This window comes from Trachypithecus francoisi, unplaced genomic scaffold (assembly GCF_009764315.1).
Source record: "Trachypithecus francoisi isolate TF-2019V2 unplaced genomic scaffold, Tfra_2.0 Lachesis_group5, whole genome shotgun sequence".
Taxonomy (NCBI): domain Eukaryota; kingdom Metazoa; phylum Chordata; class Mammalia; order Primates; family Cercopithecidae; genus Trachypithecus; species Trachypithecus francoisi.
In genome coordinates this window covers 25,300,211-25,319,379 of record NW_022681470.1, presented here as the reverse complement: position 1 = coordinate 25,319,379, position 19,169 = coordinate 25,300,211, and the positions used below count along the sequence as shown (strand labels likewise).

At 36.8% G+C, this 19,169-nt stretch overlaps 1 protein-coding gene across 1 annotated transcript; it reads right to left on the bottom strand.

Moving 5' to 3' along the window:
• Positions 1-1,896: 1,896 nt before the first annotated feature.
• Positions 1,897-6,563, bottom strand: LOC117075237 (lymphotactin-like). Its single transcript, XM_033197388.1, has 3 exons — positions 6,330-6,563; positions 3,127-3,241; positions 1,897-2,253 (listed from the first exon to the last, which is right to left on the bottom strand). Exons 1-3 carry the CDS (start codon positions 6,517-6,519, stop codon positions 2,085-2,087), a joined length of 474 nt encoding a protein of 157 aa, XP_033053279.1. The 5' UTR covers positions 6,520-6,563; the 3' UTR covers positions 1,897-2,084.
• Positions 6,564-19,169: the final 12,606 nt, after the last annotated feature.

Sequence of the window (19,169 nt, the reverse complement as noted above, 5' to 3'; positions counted from 1 at the left end):
GTTTGCTCCTGTGTATTCAAAGCTCACACCCTCTGCTTTCTCCATCATCCCACATATTACACTGCATTGAAATTGTTTGCTTACTTGTGTGTCTCCCCAATGTAAACTCCCAGAGGGTAAACACCTGAAGGTTTCCCCATTGCATTCCAGTGCCCAGTCAAGCATCTGGAATGCATTAGGCATGCAGTAACAACGTATTGGTGGGCTGAGTTCCTGGGGAAGGGAAACAAGAAAGATTTTCCCAGAATGTGAGGTCTGAGAAAGCAGGGACTTTGTCCTGTTCACTCTGCTGTGTCTTCAGTTTCCGGCATATAATAAACCCTCAGTAAACATTTATTGAATGAATGAATGAATGAATGAATGAAATCTGTAGGTTAAATAAGGATAACCCCTGAATCATCTCTTTACATATGGTTTCGTCCTAAGGGAATTGTCTTCTGAAGTGAGGAAGACAGCATGACACAGTTGTCAACACCTGGAAGCTTCCATGAGTTCAGATCTAAACTCTACCCCTCACAGACCAAAGGACCTTCAGAAAGTTAACTAACCTTTTTATGCCTCAGTTGTTTTGTCTTTAATCGAGGTCTGTTGTGTGATTAAGTGAGCTAATATTTGTAATCAAGAAAATAGCTATGGTTATATATTTTAACAACTATTTATTTTTTTTTTAAAAAAGAAGTCTTATAAAATGAAAAGTCAAGCACTGCCCATATCCTTCCACACATCCTATTATTATTATCCCAAATAAATCCTTAGGGACTGGGAGACATTTGGGAGACAAACCATTCCATTCATCTTTTGTGACTTTGTTATTTTTCCGCCCTCATAAAGCAGGTTATCTGTTCTTATTAAGGGATTGCTTTCTCTAAGACCATGTCTGAAGTTTATTTTAGACAAACAGCAACGAACATGGATAGGTGACCACATCGTTTGCTAGGAGGCAACTTTTTTGTAGTTTCCACTCTGATTCACTAGTTATATGACTACAAGTAAGAAAATTTTAGCAACTTGCCTTCGTCTACCCTCTGGAAATTCTTGATATTGCTAAATGTCCCCATAGGACTAAACAACAGCCAATACTTTTCACTTAAAACTATCAAGACAAGGTCAGGTCTTCCTATTTAGAGTCTCACAGAACAGAATGTAGACATCATCACCTGCTTGGATAGTAAAACCCTAAGCATGAAACAAATCAGCAATTTAATTAGCATACAAGAGAGCATGAATCTGGGGTGTTGAGTGACCAGATGAACATTTAATTAAAAGTTTACTGCAAATTGTGATCACATGAAGAAATGCTGCATCGGTCAGCATTTGGAGCATTAAAAGCTTATTCACAATAAAGTATAACATGTATGATAACTACAGTAATGGCAACTACAGAAATCCTAATAAGGTAGGGAGGTTATTGTCCAATTCAAAAGGTGTTTATTTTTACTTGAATAAAGTTTCTTTATACCAAAATTCTAATTTTTGCTAATGGGACAAAAAAAGGAACAAGTTGTATCATTTTATTCCTTTAATAGGAAACCAAAATAAAACACAAAGAGGTGAAAAAAATTGAGTGAAGCAAATTTTTGAGTAGTGAACCCTCAGAATGGGAACCCAGTGAAGACTGGATTATTTTCTCCCATATTCTATAAATGGAATTCTATTGTACAGACAAGTTACAATAATCTCGAATTGTTGCCATTGTCACAGCTGTAACTTGTGACTCATGTGTAAAGAACCACAAGCTGGACTCTAAGAGTGATCAATATAGCTTTCACCTCTGATAAACACTAGCCAGAATCTCTTCCATTACGGTTACCATCAAAGAGAGGTACAAGTAGGACAGAAATCAAACACAAATGATATACTACCTTTCCCTACATACAATGAATAGACTAGGGAACTATTCTTAATAATAAATAATTTATTAATTAGAACATATAACTGAATACAGAAGACATTTAAAAGTAAAAATACAAAAGAATAATTTTATTCATGCAATACTTTCATAAAAGGTGAGTATAAACTCAGTCCATGAGTGTGTGAAGTGAAATGAGCTGGCTGGCTGGAGAGGGACAGTGTGCCAGAGGTTACTACCCAGTCAGGGTCACAGCTGTATTGGTCGATTGCTGGGTTCCTGTTGGCTTGGTCTGGATCATGTTATTTCTGGTGTTGGATTTCCTGCCCATGCTCTTAACCACGTCTTTCACCCACCTGGCTTGTGGATCAGCACAGACTTTTAGGCCACGTTTGGTAATAAAACTGTAATGCAAGGAAAACACAGACGAATTTAGCCACATTCTCAAAGCGTTGGGGTCAAGAGTTAAGATCAGAGCAGACTTGAAGAGATCTTGGGCAGAAATTACTGCAAGAAATAGTCTTTCAGAGCCATGAGGTCATAAATGGGCACCCTTCTTCTGTCATCTATTTTAACATAAAGGAGAAATATCTGCAAGTAGTATCCAGCCCCTTTGTTCACCATAATTCACAGGTTCCTTTTCTCATCCATGTCACCAAATGTTGTAACAAAAAGACATTTGAGGCCATCTAGTTCCATTATTACATACCCTCTTCCTTTTCAAATTTAAAAATACTCATCTTATTTTTTTAATAAAAGCTGATTTTTACATTTTGATTTTTTAGAGTAAAGCTTGCAATTATGTGTTGGGAAGAGTTATTACTTCTAAAAATGAGATTCTGGTAGAAGAAAGGGACCATGTAGGTTGTGCATTGACTCATTTTGTTGAAATATGGCAACTGATAAAGCAAGTGACTCTGCCTAACTCAACCCTAACAACCCCCAACTCCAGTGAGGCTTGCAGGGAAACCCTGACACGGGCCAGCCATCTCTAAACCCAGACCTCAGAGCTATGCACAGTATTCAACAGACTCTTCCACTAAGCTAAATAGAGGAGGACTTCTATCCTTTACTTGGCAGCCCAATTTTTGCAATAATCGCCATTCGGTTGGGCTGCATAAAGACATGATTGATAAGGAAAAATAAAGAGGTTATCAGTTAAGCTGAGCTGTTCCTCCATGTTGACCTACTTTCCTGAGGAAGGCAGCATTTCTGTATACTGTATTTCCATACCTCTAGATATCCACCCAGCCCAACTTCTGAGGAGGCAAACTCACATTACTGCTTTCAAGGGGCCTTCCTTGATGGTGTAGGTCTTGATTCTGTTAACTGGCAGTCGCTGGGTAGTGAGGCTCACACAGGTACTCTTATCTGAGAGTTCACTCCCTACACCTGGTGAGAAAAAAACAGACAATTAAAAATTAAGCTATTATCAAAATCATAGGAACAATCACCTATTAAATTACTCTGAGAATGTTGTGAGAATATAAGGCCATTTGCTTTTTGGGGGAAGAGATAACTGACAGGCATCCTGAATCTCTTGCCCATCATAGATTCTTAGTAAATATTTGACTAATTTAAAACCTCAATCAATAGAATTGTTTCAGGAATTTCATGCTGAAATGAAAACAAGATGTTTTCCCATCTCTGTGTATATTTTCACTTAGACATTTGGGACAGCTAGTAAATGTCCCAGTGACACTCATTCATTCATTTATACAACAGTGCCTGTTGTGTCCCACATGTTTTATTAAGACAGACGTTTTATCCCTGTTTTCATAGAGCATTTCTTCTAATGAGGGAGCCAGGCAACAGACAGGTAAACAGAAAAGATCATTTCAAATAGTGCAACATGTTACAGTACTATAAGTGAGATTACAGAGTAATGTGTGAAGAGTACTCTAGGCAGGGTAACATTCAGTAGGGGAAGGTTATCCCCTACAAGCTGCTGAAAGTACCTTCTGCCATTAACCAGTTCACCCAGGCCTTAGACCCCCAAACAGCTACTCAACCTCTTAAGCTGATCCACAAGTACTGACCAGAGACAAAGCAAGAGAAGAAGCAGAGACTGTTGGCCCAGGCTGAGAAGAAACCTGCTGGCAAAGGTGGTGTCCCCACTAGGAAATCACCCGTTCTTTGAGCAGGGATTAACACCATCACCACCTTGCTGGAAAACAAGAAGCCTCAGCTGGTAGTGATTGCACCTGGTGTGGACCCCATCAAGCTGGTTATCTTTCTGCCTGTCCTGTGTCCTAAAAGAGGTCCCTTACTGCATTATCAAGGGGAAGAAAGGCACAACTGGGACATCCAGTCCACAGGAAGCACACTGTCGCCTTCACACAGGTTAACTAGGAAAACAAAGGAGCTTTGGCTAAGCTGGTGGAAGCTATCAGGACCAATTACAATGATGGATATGATGAGATCTGCAATGTCCTGAGTCCAAAATCTGTGGCTCGCATTGCCAAGCTGGAAATAGCAAAAGCTGAGGAACTTGCCACTAAACTGGGTTAAATGTACACTGTTGAGTTTTCTGTACATAAAAATAATAAACACTCTCCTTCAAAAAAATTAATAAATGATAAAAGGTAAGATATATGTAAATGGAAGTCAGCCCTAAAATATTCATCCCCAATAGTAATGGCCCAAGGGAATTAAACTATTGAGTTTAGAGAACATCTAACATTGCAAAAGGAAAACTAACTTGGGAGAATTAATACTGTTAAGGGTTGAGTAAAATCTAATCAAAGTTTCTAAGTGCTGATTTTCTCCTTAACTGTAGACACTGGTCTTTGCTTCCCAGAGAAATAGGCAGCTAAAAAGCATCTAAAGTAACCACTGATAATGACCAAGATTGGTCTGTAGTGTTGCTAATATCAGAAGGTATTTCTTAAAGCATGGAACTAAACAAAGAGTGTTCACAGTGTGCTTTTCTTCATCATTCCTTCTCCCCTCCTTCACTCTCAGTGCCAGTCTGCACATTCCTACCCTCAACCTTTGCCAATATATTTTTAATGCTGAATTGTTTCTGCAACCAATGAAAGAGGAAAAATCTGGGCTTTTTCTCTGTTTCTCTCATATTTAAGAAACAATATTTCTCTCTGTGAAGTATCTGAAATGGACTCCCAAGACTCAGGGAATCCTGTTATACTTGAAACCACAAAGCCTTTTCCTTATTCTCAGCAATGTTTGTGTGTCTGTTTTATTCTTTAAAATATCACCTTCACTCAGGTTGCAGAGTTGAATCAAAGCAGAGACTGTTTGCCTCATTTTTGTAAATAAGAACCTAAGCACCAGTGGGACTTATAGAGCTCCTTCAGCTAGAAAACTTGGGAATTTGAGACCAGTGTCTGCAGTTCTTCTCAGCCTCTAACAGAGCTCCTTTCCCCTACTCCGGATCTGAATCTCCCTCAGATGGTATGCCCATTGTCTCAGCAAAATGCCAGCCAGGTAGCAACATGTGGCCTACTGTAGTAATCAAACTTTTTTGTTTCATCAATATTTTTTTGTTTTGTACACAATTTCAAGGACTTTCAGACAGCAACCTTTATTCATGGAAGCCCTTGGGGACCCATTATTAAGTTATGATATCATAGTCTAAGTATTAAGTCTACCAATTAGAACACAAATAAGTAGACAAATTCACTCCAGTCATAGGAAAAAGTAATCCTTCAAGAAATATCTACTGAATGCTCAGGTGAGGGCTCAGTATAGCTGAATCTTACCTGGATGTGTCTTGCAGGTTTATTGAACTGTGTATAAGTTGCTGACCTATTTGTTAGTAGTTATTATTGTATTGTCTCTTACAAATAGAGAAAATTTCTCATAAATAGTAATATTCATGGCATTACTAACAGAGTCCCCCACGTACTTGAAGGTAATATTGATTTTCTGGACATAAAGGTTTGAACTTCCAGTCATTTGGGCTTAGTTTTGTATTGAAAACATTGATTTGCTCCAGAGCATACATCCTCTGATACATCCCCACATTGCAACTGAACTCTCAAAGATTTTGATAATTTATCAAACAATACATTAAATGGGCAAAAGCTGCAAATGCATTTATAATCCTCACCTCTAATCCATAGCTAACATTAATCAAAAAATTACTCTTTTCAAGGAAATCTGATGTTATTAAATGAATAAACCATAGTATTTATTTAATCTTAATCTCAGGTGATCATGTCTGTTATTCTATTCAGTTTACACATAAATAAGCATAGGCCCTGAGTGGTTAAGAAATGTACCCAAAATTACCCAATTAGGAAAAGTAGGAGCCCAGATACTAACCAAATTCTCCCTGTTCTGGGAGTTTACGAAGCCCCCTACAGTCAAAATCATCATTCCTTTTTTGCACATGGGACGTTTAAGGCTCACCTGAGGAAAGCAGTTTACTCTAGTCAAAACCTGAGTCAAACCCAAAATATGTGCCCACCTGCCTTGCCTCCCTGTTCTTTATCTCACAGACAGCTTCTCGACTTACCTTCCACAATGTATGCAGTGAGACAGCAGATGCCAAGGAGGGCCAGGGTGAGAAGTCTCATGGCTGAGGTCCTGCTGAGCTGTGCAGGGAGAGAGTGAGCATCAGGCTCTTTGAGGACCTCTTTTATTCCTCCAATGGTCAGCGCACTTCCTGTGGTGAGAGGGGGCTTTCGAGGTGGGTGTGGGATCATGGAAAGTCTTTGCAATACTGATGCTTTTTATTTTCTTTAAAAAAAAAAAAAAAAGTCCCTTTTCCCTGTTCATACTAATCTAACGCCTTGTGGCCTTTAACCCTTTGTCTGTGGTTAATCTGTCAATGAAACCAAATGTATGCATAGAAGAAAATGTGGTTGTGTTGTCTCCTGCCACCAGCCTGAATTCAGATCTTCCGCTGTAGACATGCCTGAAGGCTGTTCACTGCCATGGCCCGGCACGGAAACTGTAAAGGAAATGAGGTGGAGTGGTCACTGTGTTCCATCCCACCTCATATGACATCCAGCGTGACATGAAGCTTCCACAGCCACGGATCATGAGTCCCTGGTGCCACCCTTTGACTCTCTCAGGAGGGGAAGAGAGGCTGCTGCCACACTAAGCTTCTTGATTCTTTCCTTTCTTTTTTCTCATTTTTCTCCTCCACCTTTATTCAAGTTGCCCCCCTTTCTTCATCCCAATCTCCCCAGGTACCCAGGAAAAAATAACTGTTTAAGCATGTCTATATACATATGTTTGCTTTATTACAACTTGACATACACATTTATAGAAGCTTTTGAAAAGTTGTGCTGTACCAACTTATTTCAAATAAAAAGGAAATAAAATGATCTATAATCTTACCATCTGATAGTTTCCATTTTTAATATTTTTCCAGTGAATCTGTATTGGCATACATGTGTTCTCATAATTGTGGTCATTTTAAATGCTGTTTTAACACCAATTTAAATATCTTCCCATTTTTTTAGCCTTCATATTTCTACTTTGAGTAAATATATACACATACACATTAAACCATTTTCTTATAACTTATTATAAAGATCAGAACTATAAGGTCAGTTTCATTAATATACACTGAATTATTTCCTTTAATAACCAGGAGTAGGATTACTGGGTAAAATGATATGATCATCTTTATAGCTCTTATTATATATTGCTATATAGTCTCCCCAAATGTAATTTTAATTTGCAATGCTGCCAGTAGAATTTAAATATACTGATTGCACTGTAACTTTTCTGCCACTGAGTTTGCTGTGTAGTGGTCGTACTTTATTTTACATAGGTACCTATAAAATGTATTTATTAAATATATGTGTAGTTAAAGGTTCTGCATTTAGGAATTAGGAATATGAAAATAAATTCCTATGTTTTCATAAAAATTATAGGTTAACCTCTAAGAGACTTTCCACTAATCGCGTTTGATTTTTCACCCAGACTTCATTCTAAACTTCAAAGTGGCTCTTTAATGATCTCTACCTTACTACACAATCACTCCTTGAACACTGGACACATCTTCTTTTCAAACTGCTTCTCCTCATATTAGTCCTTAGCATGGAGCAATGTGTTCTCTTCCTTCTGATTTCCAAATACTGATATATAGGGAACATCTTAGACTCATTGCTATCTACCCATGTGTCATTCATTCTCAACCAAACTGGACTAAGTATACCTTTTGAGTAGTTCTTTGAGATGTCTCCTCCTTTCTTCCCACACTGCTCAAATGTTAGGCCAATTGCAGTGGACTAAGTGGTTTCCCAGTCTAGGGCCTCCTCTCAGTCTGTTCTCTGCAGCTTTGCCAGAGTGATCACCCGAAAGCCTCGATCTAATCATGCCATTTCCCTACTGAGAACCTCTTTGCTAACTTCCATTGCCTACAGGATTAATTGCAAATCTTTCATTGTCATATATAATGCTCAAGATCTAGTACTGCTTTTCCTTCCAGACTCACCTTCCACCATTCACTTACACACTCCCAAACCTTAACAAACACATACATGTGCAGCCAACCCAATGGGCCAGCCTCTTTTATAAATATTTTTTCATATTTTCATAATCTCATATTTTGTTTTCATAAAAGAGGCCAGCCTCTTTTATGCTCCTCACATGTTTCTTTTAACTGGAATACCCATGACAGCTCCCTACATAGTTACTTGTAAACTCCTCCTCTCTGTATAAGTTTTCCTGAATTTTTTTGATAAAATTAAGTTATGCTACCCCTTTACGCTCTCTTAGAACTTTGTTCTGTTCTCAAGGCTATTCTGCAGCTAATCTCATTCTGTTCTACTCAATTACATTCCTGCATCTCCCACTAGATGGCAGGCTCTTCGAGAGTAGGAGATTCCCTTGTTATCTCTGGATCACTGGCACTTGCAGAAAGCCTGATATGTAATAATTGCTCAACAATTAGTTTTTTAATAAAAAAATTATTTTTAAAATGCCAAAATTACAGTGATTGTGCATTAAGTGAAAGATGATCATCTAAAAACATAAAGCCATGCTTCATGACATTGGTCTAAGCAAATAAAGGAAACAAAGGCAAAAACAGACAAACAGAATTACATCCAACTAAAAAGCTTCTGCACAGCAAAGGAAATAATCAACAGAGGTAGAAGACAACTTATGAAATGGGAGAAAATATTTACAAATTATACATCTGATAAGGAATTAGTATGTAAAATATATAAAGAACTCAAGCAACTCATTAGCAAGTAAACAATACAATTTAAAAATTGGCAAAAGTCTTGAATAGACATTTCTCAAAATAAAACATGCAAATAGCAATCAGGTATATGAAAAAATGTCCAAAATCATTAATCATCAAGGAAATGTAAATTTTTTTGAAAAAACATAATGAGGTATCATCCTACACCTGTTAGAATGGCTGTGATCAAAAAGACAAACAATAACAAGTGTTGGCAGGGATATGGAGAAGAGGGAACTCTTGTACACTGTTGTCAGGAATGTAAATTAGTATAGACAGTATGGAAAACAGTAGAGGTTCCTCAAGAAATTCCAAATAGAACTACCATATGATCCAGCAGTCACACTGCTGGGTATATATCCAAAGGAAATGAAATCACTGTATCAAAGAGATATGTGCACTCCCATGTTTATTGCAACATTATTCATAATAGCCAAGATATCAAATCCACCTAAATAGATAAAGAAAATGTGGTACATATACACAATGGAGTACTAGTCAGCCAAAAGAAAAGGGGGGGAAATCCTGTCATTTGCCAAAACATGGATGAACCTGGAAGGCATTATTTTAAGAGAAATAAGCCAGGCACAGAAAGACAGATACTGCATGATCCCACTCATATGTGGAATCTAAACAAGTTGATTCCATAGAAACACAAAGTAGAATGGTGGTTACCAGGGGCTGGGGCAGTTGAGAAGAGTGGGGTGGGGTTGGGGAGATATTGGTCAAAGAATACAAAATTTTAGTTAGATAGAAGGAATAATTTCAAGAGATACAACATAGTGACTGTCATTAAAAATATACTGTATTCTTGAAAACTGCTGAGAGTTAATGTATTCTCACAAAAAACGATAGCTATGTGAGGTAATGCATATATTGATTAGCTAGGTTTAGTCATTCCACAATGTATATACACTTTAAAACATCATCTTTTACACATAAATGCATACAATTTTATCCGTCAATTTTTTAAAATAAAATAAATAATGAAAAGAAGTAAAAAATAAAGGTGTGAACTCAGGAGATTGTGCCTGAGGCTTTCTCATGTTTTCAATCAAATCGACAATTTGACCAGTGGCTGAATTTTTGTTTAGCATATTGACATGGAATTTGTTAAACTCTCAGAATGAATTGTTCACTTTCAGTTTGTCAAAGCATGCACTAGAATCTCATTTGGGGAAGAATTAAATAACAGACAAGAAAGTAGAAACCTAGTGCAAAGTGGGCATGACCTGCTAGTGGGTGTACATTGGTAGACAACAATCAGTTGAGGCATGCTTGCCATAACAAATATTTTTTATCCTTGACTATTCTCTTTCTTATAAATGTTACACCCAATCAGCAAATACTGCAGGCTCTCTATCTTCAAAATAGAACCTAAACACTTCTCGCTTCCCTCAAACCACGCTATGCCAGGTCGCCATCACCTCTCACTTGGATTAGTGGAGTCATGCAATAGCTTCCTAACTGTTCTTCCTGATTCCACCTTTGCCTCTTCCACCTTTGCCTCAACTGATCACATCTACCAAAGTGACCATTAGAAAACGTAGTTTCTCTCCTCAAAATCCTTTGATGACTCTCCATTCTTATGAGTTAAATTCAAAGTCTTTGCAAGGGCTTACAAGTGCCTATGCCCTGTCCTCTTCTCTCCCATTCACTCTCTGACATCCTCCCCTGCTGTTCTCTACCTCTCTTACATCACTGTAGCCATGTGGCCACCTTGTTGTTTCTTAGACATGTCAGTTTTGCTCCTGACTCCAAGCCTTTGCATTTACTGTTTCCTCTGCCTGATACTCTCTTCCCTCAAGATGTGAGCATGACTGATACCCTCACCTCCTTCAATTCTTTGCTCAAATGCTGCTCATTGTGGCTTTTCCTGATCATCCAATTAAAAAATTTGTACACATGCCCATTCTGGTATCATTTGATCTATTTTTGCCGTTCTATTCTCATTCAGAACTCCCAACACCTTCAAATATAACAACAATTTACTTGCTGATTTTTTGTCTGTCTTTTTCCAGGAATTCTTTATTTTTTTCACTGCTGTGTCTTCAGAGTCCTGTAGAATGCCTGGCATAAAGGAGCTGCTCAATTTCTATATCCAGAATAAATGCAAGTATATGTGGTGTGTAAGTGCAAGAGTGTGTAAGCAAGCATATGCATGTGCAAAGATCAACATTTATACCTGAAAACTCTAGTGCTCTGGAATATCGACACTGCTCATGCATGTGTGACCACACAGTGGAATGGGAAAATCCATTTTTGAAGGAAAGCATTCATTGTTGAGGGAAGAAGACAGAAGCATGAGGGGTACAAGTAAAGGAAACTCAATGTTTTCTCTTTCTTATGACTTTCTGGTCTGAATATCTTAATTCATCTGAAAAGTTATTTTGTATTTCATCGTACAAAATATGCAATCCATATAAAGATTTCTTCTTCTATAAAACATGTTTGCGTAATTTTCCAATTTCTCTATTAGGTAATTTGTCTATTTCTTATTGGTATGTAAGGAATCTTTATATATTCATCTTACTAATTATTTGTCATAGGTGTTGCAATATTTTCTCAGTTTATAGTACATCTTTCACTACATTTATGATGTATTGGATGAACAAAAACATATAGTTTTAACACAGCTTAATTTATCACTTTTTTATTTCATGGTTAATACTTTTTGTGCCTTAATAAATTCTTCTTTTTTGTAAAGTCAGAAAGAGATTTACCTCTATTTTCTACTAAAAATTTTAAAGTCTTGCATTTGACATTTAAATTTTCAATTTTTCTGGTGTTCATTTCTGTATGGACTATGAGAAAGAGATCCAAAGGTTTTTTTTTCTTTATAGATCCAACATTTCTAGCTCCGGTTTTTGGATAGTTCTACCTTTGCCTACACTACTTTTCATATACGAAGCCCCAACATATATATGCATCCATTTCAGAGTCTCTATTCTGCTCCACTGGTCCATCTGTCCATCCTTCACTAGCATCATTCTACCTTCATTACCTAAGTAATTACTTATAACTTAACTCTAGTTTTTAGTAAGGCAAGTCCTCTTCTTCTGTTTCTTCAGAAGTATCTTGCCTTAAGCTCACTAGTAATTATTCAAACAAAAGTCAAGACCGCAATGTGACCCCACTTTCTTCCCATTCAAAATGGTCAAAATTAAGAACTCTGATAGTAGTACTTTGCAAGGATGTGAAGCAGCATATATTACTCGTGGCTTTGGAAATTGGTATAACACTTTGAAAAGCAGTTTGGCATTGTCATGTAAAGCTGAGCATTTGCATACCATGAAGATCCGGGAATCCTGCTCCTAGATATGTACTTAGAGAATTTCAAAGGAAAGGAGCATTAAATGTAAATTACTTGGAATGTTCAAGTGCCAAAGTGGAAGGTAGGTTAATGGTGGCATATTATACAAAGTAATTAACTGAGTAGAAGAAGGTCACCTGTAGACTAATGAAGATGATGTATAATTGTGCCATTCAGATTAGAATAACAAAACAATCAGTGTAGATATTCCTAATCAGTCATCTGTCTTGAATGCTCTCCTCCAGAAAGTGACACAGGAATTTAGGCTGCTTCCACCTCTGAATAATACCATCTCCTAAAGCCTGGGAGTCCTTTTCTTCCAGCCGCAGGATGAAGAATGAGAGAGCATGGCACACCTCCTCTTATCTAGAAGTAATATGTATTCTTTGGTCTCACATGATGGGTGAGAACCAATTATCTGGTCCATCTAGAAGCAAGGGCAGAGTGGGAGAATAGAGAATGGAGTTTCATCTGGGAAATGTAATCTGAATCAGTGCCTGAAACAAAGAGCAGATGAGGTCTAGCATGACCTGTCATAGCAATACAATTATGATTAATCTGATGGTGCACTTGAAGTTCAAGTTTCTAAAGGATAAAAATAAAGCAAGATTACTGTGATTATTATTTTCTTTGAAACGTGCCTGCAGTACATCTCTTAAATTGTACATCTTTTTTCCCAAAATTAAAATAGTGTTCTTATATTTTCTCTTAGAAAAATGGTGTGGTTACTGTAAAGAAAATCTAGACACTACAGAAAAGGTTTTTAAGAAAGTACAATTCACCCAAAGTCCACTACCCAGAGAAAACCACTTAACCATAATAGATGGATTTTCTTCCAAACAGTTCTCTAGGTAAATATGCCTATGTATATCATTTCACAGTCTTTCTACAGCATTCAATGGCTGGAGTTTTATTGTACATTTGCAATGTGTGAAGCTTTGCGCTAAGTACAAAAGGGCATTAACTGATTTATCTAATCCTTAAAGCAATATAATGAAATAAGTAGAATTATTCCTACATTTTATAGATGAGAAAACTGAAGCTTAAAGAGCTTAAGAAATTCACTAAAAATCGCAAAGCTTGGTGATGATAAAGATTCAAACCCCGGTCTACCAGACTCCAAGCCCAAGCTACTATACAGTGCCCTATACTGTCAGCTATTTTGATCTACTACTAATACCCTCTTGATGGGTCCTTAAATTATTTCCCTTTTTATTCAACCATGGACTACACAGCAATAAGAATATACATTTCTTTGAACTTTGTATACTTGCCTATACATCTCTTTAGCATAAGCTCCCTCCAGGAAGCTTGCTGAAGACAGTCTCTTACTTTCATACTTACTGTTTTCTTTAAAAGACATACAAAGGTTAAATGTATGAAAATGAAGCTGGCTGGAAGATTGATGCCATATCAGATAGCTCTCCGTTGCTTGTCCACTGATCTGCAAAGCCATAATTGTAATTTGAAAGTTAATTTATGGGTGCTGATGTATAATAAATGAAACTATGCCTGATAGTAAAGTCAAAATAGAACCTAATTTACACCCCCATCAATAAGGCATGAAAGCACCTATTTTCCCAAAGTTTTACCAATACTGGGTTCTACCAATTATTTTACCCGTTGCAAACTTATAGGTGATAGGTTATTGGTTCTATCTCATTATTCACTGCTTTTACTGGTTGATAATCAAACAGTAAAGTTAATGATCTTTTATGAATTGCCTTTCATAATGCTTTCTATTTTCTTTAGAATGTCCCTTTCTTTTTCTCTTTGTGAGAGTGCTTTTATCACAACTGTTTTCCCAACTATAACAATGCTAGTAATGCATAAAAAGTAAAGATCTTAGGTACATATATGTTTACTCAATTTTGACTTTTAACAGGAACTATATATACTTGTTGCAAATGTAAAGAGTGTTCTAGCAGAAAACTTCAGCTTTAGAAAGATAGATAAAATATTTCAGTTTTCTTACTTCTTGCCTGAGATCTAGAACAAGAGTTTCTGTAAGAGAAAAGTATCCTTTAGCTCTGACATTTTGGAAGGGACTCTCATCAAATCACTAATGAGTAGAACACTACTTATTTCCTCAGAGCTCTTCTATTATGTCTCCCTTCCTTATTAAGTAGATGACTTATCACAAAGAAATACCACTGAAAAGGGATGAAAAGAAGCTCTATGGCATGGCTACCAGGACAGGTTCCAGCATAAACTGGTTTTGAGGAGTCAGCCACTTATTTAGGCCTTCTGGTGACTCAGTCCTCCCATCTTTATATTGTGAATAACATTCATCAACCTCATGGAAAAATGTTGGAAACTGGTTATATTACATCTGCAAAATACTCAGTAGCAAGATAAAATACAGATTACAAGTCTAATACATAACCACGCTCTTTCTCTTTTGCTTTGTACCTGGGACCACAGAGTCTGTCAGACAAAAATGCAATTAAGGAAGTGAAATTAAGGAAATTGGGTAGTTTGTGGATACATTTCTATCTTCAACTTCAGGTTAATTGAAAGAGAAAGAGAAGAGAGAGAGAGAGAATAGTATGTAATATAAATTGAGCCAGTGGCCTGAGCACACTCCCAGAGGTTTCTAAGCAGAGTTTAGTAGGCACTGCCAGTGGGTGCTGTGAAGATAAGTGGAATTTCATACTTTGATTTTCAATTCGCCACCAAGATCCCTCCTGGCCTAAAGCAACACTACTAGCAGTATGATGTAATATCTGAAATCCTTCTATTAAAATCATTCACTCAAAGTCATTCACTCATTCATGCAGTGGACTATATACAAATACAGTCATTCATTCATTCATGCAGTGGACTATATATAGTCATTCATTCATTCATGCAGTGGACTATACATATTACATATATAATACCTATATAATATATATAGTCCACTGCAACATAAGTGCTATAGTAGCTTGGTCAATTATCTGAAATGAAATTTGACTCTGTAGGAGCCACAGGTGATTCTGGAGTGAATAAGGCATAGACTCATCTCATTCTCAGACATTAATATTGGACTTTGATTAATGCGTTGATGATAGACTATCACTCTGTGAAACAGAGAAGGCACCTAAGGAAATGCACAGTGAAGCTCAGTTCTGAAGGAAGAACAGTGGGAGGGATGAATCTACCAGCATTTCCCAAAGTGTTTTATACCAAACATTTGTTCTGCCATCTGGGGAGACGGGTCCATTTCTAATAAACTTGAGAAATTTGGGGCATTACTAATTCATACAGCGTATCACTATGTTAAAGCCTCTGAGAAATCATACAGTAAAATTTGGCTAACTCAACATTTCTCAACTATTTTTGACTATAGAACCATTTTTCATGGAATACTTTAACCAACTGGAGACATATTTCACCCTATGGAGGGTGATACTAAAAGGGTCTTGTCTTGGGGGCGAGGTGTTAAACACTAGGGTCTTCCCCTAGTGTTTAAGTCTTAAGTAAGAGAGGCTGGAGATATTTTGATGGTGAATTCAATACAGGGGGAGACAGAGAACTTGATACTAAACAGAAATCCAGTTGAATTATATGGTTTTTAGTGGAATTTCAAAGCCTGTGGAAAAATTTTGGCTCTGTGGTATTTTATTCATGATTACTATTCTGCTTTTGCTTATTTTCCGATACCAGGGAATGTGTAATTGTACCTCTTCTTTTTCTCATGGTTTAAAAATCTCATCTCACCCTGGTCTTCCTCGATAACCACTTAAAACAATAACTAATGCTATTTACTTCAGAAATTGCTAATAATGAATGACCTTTTACATGATTTCTTTTTATTTTTACACGAGATATTTTGCAAAGAGAATGGTTTTCTCCAAAAAAAAAAAATCAAGACTTGTATAGAAAAACAATTAAATAGGTATTTTATTGCCATGGACTTCAAGTAATGATGGTTAAATCTGTAAAATTATATTTAATAACTTGAGTCACTGCATTTTTAAATTAGTGAATTCAAATGAAATATGCTAGATAGGTATTACTAGATGGTTGCAAAAGTAATTGCAGTTTTTGCCACTGGTAATTAATTCTAATGGCAAAAACTGCAATTACTTTTGCACCAACCTATATCTATATCTGACAAATATTATGTATAATAACTTCATATTAATAGCACAACACAAGAATCAACACACTATAGCTGCCTTCTGTTTGTGTAAATAAAGTTTTATTAGAACATGGCAATGCCTATTTGCTTACATATTGGCTATGGTTGTTTGTACACTGCAACAGCAAAGTTGATTTGTTGCATGGTCATCAAAGCTTAAAATATTTGCCATCTGGCCCCTTACAGAAAACATTTGCTGACCTCTGGGTCAGACCCTGATTCATATTTATTAAAATGTTATGTTCAATGGAATATCAACCATGTAACGTAAGTAGAGATGAAAAAAGCCTAAAGAAGTACACCAAAACATTAACAATGAAAAATTCCCCCAGGAAGTTACCGAGTTCATGGCCAAGCTGGGAAAGTGAGAACAGCTTCTCATATTTCATGCCCTTGTATCATTTATTAGCTATTTTATTTACTTATTTCTTTTTAGTGAAAGTATGTGGTATTAGCATGCAGTACTTTCTCATCAGGTGGGTTTATAGTCTCCTTCGTTTTTTAATAAAAGATACACAGCCACCAAAAATCTCAAAAAAAATTCTAAAAATACCTGTGGTTATCAAAAGGTTAAAAACCACTGCCCTGCACTATATAGCATGTATTACTCAGGGCCAGTAACCCACAAGCCCAACAGAGGAAGTGTTGCATGTTGACCACTACTCAGAAATTGCCTATAAATAGTTTTGGTTACATTACTCATTGATAACAGATCAATGGTGAATCTAAACAGAACAGGTGATTGAGTCAAAGTAACCAACCCTCCAGGGAAGATTAGGTTGGGAAAAAAAAAAAGACACCAGTCTCTATGATGGCAAGCTAACCATTCTCTCAGGAAGCTAAAACTAGTAAGCAGAAGAGTGTTTTTTCAGATGACTGCCATTTTTGCCATAAGGTGTACCAGAAACAAAACTCTCTGTGGTACAGAATTCAAAGCATTTATGGATTTCCTAAGCTGGACATTGGCCAGACTCTATCTGCCTACCAAAGATAGATGTACCAGCCAAAAACTGAAGTCCAACGTCAGTGGCCAAAAGCCATCCTGAGGATTCTTTCCTTGAGAAGCCACATACTGTAGTGGGGACCATGAACTGTAAAACCAGATTAGCCAGGATCTTTGTGGGCTTAAGTGGTCCATCCGCCTCAGCCTCCCAAAGTGCTAGTATTACAGGCATGAGCCACCACATCCGGCCTATTTTATTATTATGAATAACAATGATCGATTTTTATGGAATCAGCCAGGTCTACGATTCTCTGCTCTCCTGTACTTGGCCTTCTCCCCACATCTGAAATATCAGGATGAAGAAGCATGCACATTGCTGCACATGGTTGATATCAAGCTGGAAGACATTTTCATCTTCCCAATAAAAAGATCAGTCACAAATACAAAACCTTTTGATGGTAGAACAAGAGGGCATGAAGTGCTATGCATTACCTAATTTTCAGATTAACTAAAATTGTTTTTTATTTTAACCTTTATTGAAAAATTTCCAAATTTTTTTCTGGTAGAGCAGAATAGAAAAATAAATTCTTGATGACAGAAGCTTACTTAGTTTTAGTGCCTCAGCCAGTAATCTACTGCACAGAACCTAGAAGAATTCTTAAAGTACAAGCATTACCTTATAGGGTATATGATGTTGAATTGAATCTGAATGGAGCTTCAGAGTTGAGTCTGGAAGCAAATTCATCAAGTATTGCCTTATCAGAAGTCTGCTTTCATTGCTTCGTATAAAATAGCAGCTCCTCCTCATTCCCACAGTTTCTTGCAACCTGCCTTATTGTAATTTATAGCTCTTATCATCACCACTTGACATTTTTATATCCTGTGTATTGTGGTTTTCCCCCTACAGAATATAATGTCGGTGAGAATTGAGACTCTATTATATTACTGAACCCTCAGCACTTATAAGGTAGGAATTCAAGAAATATTTATTGATTGAATAAATAAATATAAACTAATTGTCTTGTCATTTTCTTCTTTCCTCCAAGAACTAAAGCAGAAGCTCTGTTCAATTTAACTTGGAGCTAGCTGCTTTATACTGATTATCCTAGTATGACAAATAATACAAGGAAAAATGATCAAAAGATATAGTGGCTAGAATAGACCTTAAAAATTATGTAGTATTTTTATGAAGGGAAAACAAATTAGAGTGATGGGCAATGTCACAGAACAAACTTCTGCTCTGGCACATCCCTTAGCAAGGCTCAGTGAGAGTCAGAAAAAAGGCCACTACAAACAAAAATAAAGTATGCCATATATCAGGGAGAAAGATTAATACATTTCTTTGCTTGCTTTTCCATCTATGCAAGCCAGAGCTCATTCTGGAAACAAGTGAAGTGAAGGATTCATGTGGTGAATTCAGGCTTGCACCCGAGTCCTCACTCCATCCTCCTCAGTGGCTCCTTTTCTGCTGATCCTCTCTGTACGTCAGTGCATTTGGCCAGGACAGACCTTAAAGTCAGATGAATTATAACCCTCAATGCCACCTGATAAATCTGCACAATTCAATCACATCTAATTCCTGCTATTCTGTAAATGGCATTACTTGAGCAACTTTTTAAAAATTCAAAATATTAATCGGCATCTTCCTTTAGAGAATTGTGTTGAATACCCACAATTTCATCATATGTTATTTTACTATCTTTAATGATAAGCCATAGATATAAAGCTGTATTCATACCAACTTCTCTCTAATACCTGGAAAAATTTTAT

Bases quoted from the DNA above. Each gene is read 5' to 3' on its own strand.
- LOC117075237 (XM_033197388.1), bottom strand. From the start codon at position 6,519: ATGATCCCACACCCACCTCGAAAGCCCCCTCTCACCACAGGAAGTGCG. The intron at 3,242-6,329 runs GTAAGTCGAGAA...TTTTCTCACCAG, and splicing joins CACTGCATACATTGTGGAAG to GTGTAGGGAGTGAACTCTCA. The intron at 2,254-3,126 runs GTGAGTTTGCCT...CTTGCATTACAG, and splicing joins GGCCCCTTGAAAGCAGTAAT to TTTTATTACCAAACGTGGCC.